Raw genomic sequence first — 6,119 nt, forward strand, 5'->3', positions numbered from 1 at the left:
ACTAGGAGGTGCTCTATAGGCAGTAGCAGTGTTAGGCCAGAGCAGCAGCCACTAGGGGGCACTCTATAGGCAGTAGCAGTGTCTGGGAGTCTTGCCCAAGGTCTCCTTACTGAATAGGTGTTGGCTTACTCAACAGCAAGAGCCGAGATTTAAACTCTGGTCTCCTGTTTTATTAAAGTGGTTGTTGATTTAGTTATAGGAAGAGATTGTCACAACAACCCGACAAGCCTTATCTTTAACCTCTTGAGGACCGCAGTGCTAAACCCCCCTATTGACCGGGCCATTTTTAGTAAAATAGGCCACTGCAGCTTTAAGGCCAAGCTGCAGGGCCGCACAACACAGCACACAAGTGATCCCCCCCCCCCCCCCCTTTTCTCCCCATGCATCCTGCGTGCGATCTCCTGCAAGGCAGAGCCCCAGGACTTTACGCCAATCGGCGTGACGCGGTCGGCAAGAGGTTAAGGTGGCCATTAACGACACAATTCTTTAGACAATTGATTTTGATTGTATCCTTTTTCAGATAGATTCCATTAACCTGACTGAATCGCATAGCAGCTTTACTTCTATGATTGTACGATTGAATCGCAAGGATTGCATCATTAATGACCACCTTAGTCTGACATCCAATGATGGTGTTGCAATGTTATCTCTGAATGTACCACGGAAGCACAACACAGCAATTCTAGTCATCTACATTTTCTCTGCTGCGGGTTCAGTGACCGGCGTGCAAGTCTCACCAGCAAGCGTGGTGTCACTTTGTATAACCAGAGCACTGGAGGGTCACTGCCGGGGACCTGAACTCAGAACTTCTCTCTGCTCTATAAAGATACACAGACAGGGTCACTGCCGGGGCTTCAGAGGGAAGTGGAAGCAATAAGAGAAACTGTAAAGACAGCATCCTAAACACTTGCTATCTCCAATATATTGTTGTTTATTGTCATGTAGCTCCGCCCTCCCAGTGATGTCACAGCCTAGGCTGTTTATTATTATGCAGATTCTGTGCCCACAAAGCATTCTGGGAGACCAGAGATCTTTTCTACTAGCTTTGGAACTCAGTAAATGAACATTCTGCAAAAATGTACCTGCCAGTATTAAAGAGAACCTGTACTGAGTAAAATTATTTAAAATAAACACATGAGGTAACTTCAAATGAACATTACATAGTTGCCTTGCCATCAGTTTCTCTCAGAAGCTCACCATTTTCTTCTGATAATGACCCCTTCCAGTTCTGACAACATTTTGTCAGATCTGAAATATATCAGTTACTGTCAGTTATAGCTGAGAGGACAACTGAATGTGCAAGGCAATGTCCATGTTTCCCTATGGCTCAAGTGGGCGATGTTACAGTTTAACTGTGTGCTGACCAGAAAGCTGTTATGGGGTAATGGCCATTTTCAAAATGGAGGAAGGAAAATTCCCTTGATCACAGTGAACAAACAGGACGCGGGAGAGGAGAAAGACACTGAGGAGTAGTCTACATGGAAGGTAAGTATGACTTGTGTATGCTTATTTTGACTTTTTTCAGTTCAGGTTTTCTTTAAAGATGTCACCACCAGTGATAAATCTCAGAATGTAAATCAGGGAGAGGAAAGATCTTACAATGGGCAAACACTGACTTCATCTATAAATTGTAAAAAATAATCATAATAAATTTTATTACTTATATTATTTTGACCACAGTTCCTCTGTCGGTTTTTTTGAAAATGTGATTGTTGCACACGTAATGCGTTTCAATTTCATCACAATTTTTTTGCGTTCGTATGCGATTTAGCGTTTGCAATCTTTCTGTGTTTAACCACTTCACTACCCTGGTAATTTTCACAGTTCAGCTCAGCACTGATTACTTGTTTACTAATTAACCCTGCCATGGAATTCCCTGAGGGGTTTGCCGTCATTATTTTACAACTCTGTAGTGATGTTATCAGGTCAGAGATAAATAAACAGTGTTATCTATGATTTTGTAGGAAGGAGAGAGCAGAGACTTATTTTCACCTCATAGGGACAGCAAGTGGTTAATATTCAGGCAGAAAACAAATGATTTTACAGAGTATTTAGGAAAAATGTCAGTTCACTAAGGCTGCTACCACATGGCAAGCTGAAATTACCGGCCAGTGAGGTCAATCACCGACTTGTGCAATAAATACCTCAACACATGTTACTAAATGTAAATTCTCAAAGATTAGAGTATATGCTGAAACGGAGGCAGCCAATAGGAGGAGTCACCCCATCCTGCTACTCCCTCCATTGGTGCAGATATACTGCGGGCGGGACAAGCAACGTAACAACGCTAGGTCAATGTAACAATGTGGGCTGTCTATTTCAGGCAGCAATAAATGTTACACACAGACTACAGCTCTGCTTTACCTGCCTGCACAGGCCACAAACACTATTACTGATAGAGGCAGACATACCACTGTATGGCAGAGTACAGCTTACCATGAGTGCAGCCTGGTGCAAAGGGTTCCATCCGGAACAAGAATGGGCTCCATTAACATTCACTTTATACTTCAGCAACAACCGGACGACTTCCACAGATCCGCGTTCCACAGCTGGGCAAAGGAACAACACAGAAACACAATTATTCCACACTGCTCCTTATGGAAGACCAGCCATATTCCGCACAGCTCTCATCAGACAGCCTTCACAATGCAAAGCATTCAGGCAATTTGCTTACACCGCTAATAACAAAAACACAAATAATAATGGAGAAGGGAGGGCATGTAGGAGATGCAGCACAAGGACAGGGGAACAGAGGTGACACAGAGAGGGGGACACACTGGAGCCACAGGGGGACAGAGGTGACACAGAGGGGGTCACTGGAGGCACAGGGGGACAGAGGTGACACAGAGGGGGACAAAGGTGACACAGAGAGGGGAACAGAGGTGACACAGAGAGGGGACACACTGGAGCCACAGGGGGACAGAGGTGACACAGAGAGGGGACACACTGGAGCCACAGGGGGACAGAGGTGACACAGAGAGGGGGACAGAGGTGACACAGAGAGGGGACACACTGGAGCCACAGGGGGACAGAGGTGACACAGAGAGGGGACACACTGGAGCCACAGGGGGACAGAGGTGACACAGAGAGGGGACACACTGGAGCCACAGGGGGACAGAGGTGACACAGAGAGGGGGACAGAGGTGACACAGAGAGGGGACACACTGGAGCCACAGGGGGACAGAGGTGACACAGAGAGGGGACACACTGGAGCCACAGGGGGACAGAGGTGACACAGAGAGGGGACACACTGGAGCCACAGGGGGACAGAGGTGACACAGAGAGGGGGACAGAGGTGACACAGAGAGGGGACACACTGGAGCCACAGGGGGACAGAGGTGACACAGAGAGGGGACACATTGGAGCCACAGGGGGACAGAGGTGACACAGAGAGGGGACACACTGGAGGCACAGGGGGACAGAGGTGACAGGGACGGGGACACACTGGAGGCACAGGGGGCAGAGGTGATACAGAGGGGGGACACACTGAAGGCACATGGGGAACAGAGGTGACACAGAGGTGGACACTGGAGGCACAAGGAGACAGAGGTGAGACAGAGGGGGGACACTGGAGGCACAGGGGAACAGAGGTGACACAGAGGGGGACACTGGAGGCACATGGGGAACAGAGGTGACACAGAGGGGGACACTGGAGGCACATGGGGAACAGAGGTGACGCAGAGAGGGGGACAGGGTTACAGAGGTGACACAGAGGGGGACACTGGAGGCACAGGGGAGTAGAGGTGACACAGAAGCAGACACTGGAGGCACAGGGGAACAGAGGTGACACAGAGAGGGACATTGGAGGCACAGGGGGACAGAGGTGACAGGGACGGGGACACACTGGAGGCACAGGGGGGCAGAGGTGACAGGGACGGGGACACACTGGAGGCACAGGGGGACAGAGGTGACAGGGACGGGGACACACTGGAGGCACAGGGGGGCAGAGGTGATACAGAGGGGGGACACACTGAAGGCACATGGGGAACAGAGGTGATACAGAGGGGGGACACACTGAAGGCACATGGGGAACAGAGGTGACACAGAGGTGGACACTGGAGGCACAAGGAGACAGAGGTGAGACAGAGGGGGGACACTGGAGGCGCAGGGGAACAGAAGTGACACAGAGGGGGACACTGGAGGCACATGGGGAACAGAGGTGACACAGAGAGGGGGACAGGGTTACAGAGGTGACACAGAGGGGGACACTGGAGGCACAGGGGAGTAGAGGTGACACAGAAGCAGACACTGGAGGCACAGGGGAACAGAGGTGACACAGAGAGGGACATTGGAGGCACAGGGGGACAGAGGTGACACAGAGGCGGACATTGGAGGCACAGGGGTAGAGAGGTGACACAGAGGGGGGGGGGGGACACTGGAGGCACAGGGGGACAGAGGTGACGCAGAGAGGGGGACAGGGTTACAGAGGTGACACAGAGGGGGACACTGGAGGCACAGGGGAATAGAGGTGACACAGAGGCAGACACTGGAGGCACAGGGGAACAGAGGTGACACAGAGAGGGACATTGGAGGCACAGGGGGACAGAGGTGACACAGAGGCGGACACTGGAGGCACAGGGGAATAGAGGTGACACAGAGGGGGACACTGGAGGCCCAGGGGGACAGAGGTGACACAGAGGCAGACACTGGAGGCACAGAGATGACACAGAGGGGGACACTGGAGGCCCAGGGGGACAGAGGTGACACAGAGGCAGACACTGGAGGCACAGGGGGACAGAAGTGACACAGAGGCAGACACTGGAGGCACAGGGGGAACAGAGGTGACACAGAGGCAGACACTGGAGGCACAGAGATGACACAGAGGGGGAAACTGGAGGCCCAGGGGGACAGAGGTGACACAGAAGGGGACACTGGAGGCCCAGGGGGACAGAGGTGACACAGAGGCAGACACTGGAGGCACATGGGGGGGGGGGAGGCATAGAGGAGGTACAGGGAACAGAGTGTCAGTGTTTCTACTTATGACAGATTCAGGTTAAGAATGAAGCTACAGTCCCGATCTCATATACAGGTAATCCCCGGATAACAAGCGAAGCGGCTCTCTTTGAAAGAACGCGGAGAGCGGTTACCATCCACAAATACAGCTTGATTATTTTCTTTTATGAGGTTGATTTAGTTTTAATGTTATTCACAGTAACCTTTTAGGTGTATTGGCTACGTCCCTGTGGGATCCATCAATCTCTGCTCAGCTAAGCACTTACCCATAAAGCTGAACGGCCTTCCAAATCGCCATCAGCGCAGGAAACGACTCCAAATGCAGTTCTGTAAACCTTCTTTATATCTTTATTCTCAACCAGAAATGTGAACAAAAGCCTGAAAATGACCTCTATGGAAGCTCTGTTATGCTTCAGCTAATTATCTGTTTTATATTAACACTTTGCATTAACAAGCACAGCGATAACACTACCAGAGGCGTCCTTCCCGCATGCACAGGCCGGGTCTGCTGCTGTATAAACAGGAAGCGGCATGTGTCGGCATAAACACCTCTGCTATTCTGCACCGCGAGAGGAAAGAGCAGCTATCGGGGACCCAGCTCTTCAGGAATTCTGTTATTGTTTACTAGCTGATGACCCGGCGTTGCCCAGGTATGTATTCGGTTGTTGTTGGCTCCACCTACTTTTTCTAACCTTGACACAGTCAGTCAATGACTAAGTTTATGACCGTTGGGGACCTTGGCATCCATAATGTCAATTTTCCCATTAAAATGGAAAAAAAAATAAAAATCTGATTGGCGGTTTGTGGCTCCACCCCCTTTTCTGAATTTGAACCCCAGTCATCCAATGACCGACTGTACTAGGTTTGAGGGCTCTGCCATTAACAGTGTAAGAATGGCAGCGGTGAGGTAGTAGTTAGCGCTCTTGCCTTGCAGGTCCCTTGTTCAAATTCCAGCCAGGGCACAATCTGCAAGGAGTTTGTATGTTCTCTCCCTGTCTGTGTGGGCTTCCTCCGGGCACTCCAGTTTCCTCCCACATCCCATAACATACAGATAAGTAACTGTAATTGGCTTCCTCCTAAATTGACCCTAGACTATGATACATGCATTACACGACACATACATAGACCTAGGACTATGGTAGGATTAGATTGTGAGCCCCTCTGAG

At 50.3% G+C, this 6,119-nt stretch overlaps 1 protein-coding gene across 1 annotated transcript in view; it reads right to left on the reverse strand.

Moving 5' to 3' along the window:
• ASB3 (ankyrin repeat and SOCS box containing 3) overlaps positions 1-5,295 on the reverse strand; it is a 231,854-nt gene extending 226,559 nt beyond the window's left edge. Inside the window, exons 1-2 of the mRNA XM_068233121.1 lie at positions 5,220-5,295; positions 2,437-2,549 (exon numbers count right to left, since the gene is read on the reverse strand). Coding sequence (XP_068089222.1) covers positions 2,437-2,549; positions 5,220-5,223 — 117 coding nt within the window. The 5' untranslated portion in view covers positions 5,224-5,295. The remainder of the gene's footprint in view (positions 1-2,436; positions 2,550-5,219) is intronic.
• Positions 5,296-6,119: the final 824 nt, after the last annotated feature.

This window comes from Hyperolius riggenbachi, chromosome 4, assembly GCF_040937935.1.
Source record: "Hyperolius riggenbachi isolate aHypRig1 chromosome 4, aHypRig1.pri, whole genome shotgun sequence".
Classification (NCBI taxonomy): Eukaryota; Metazoa; Chordata; class Amphibia; order Anura; family Hyperoliidae; genus Hyperolius; species Hyperolius riggenbachi.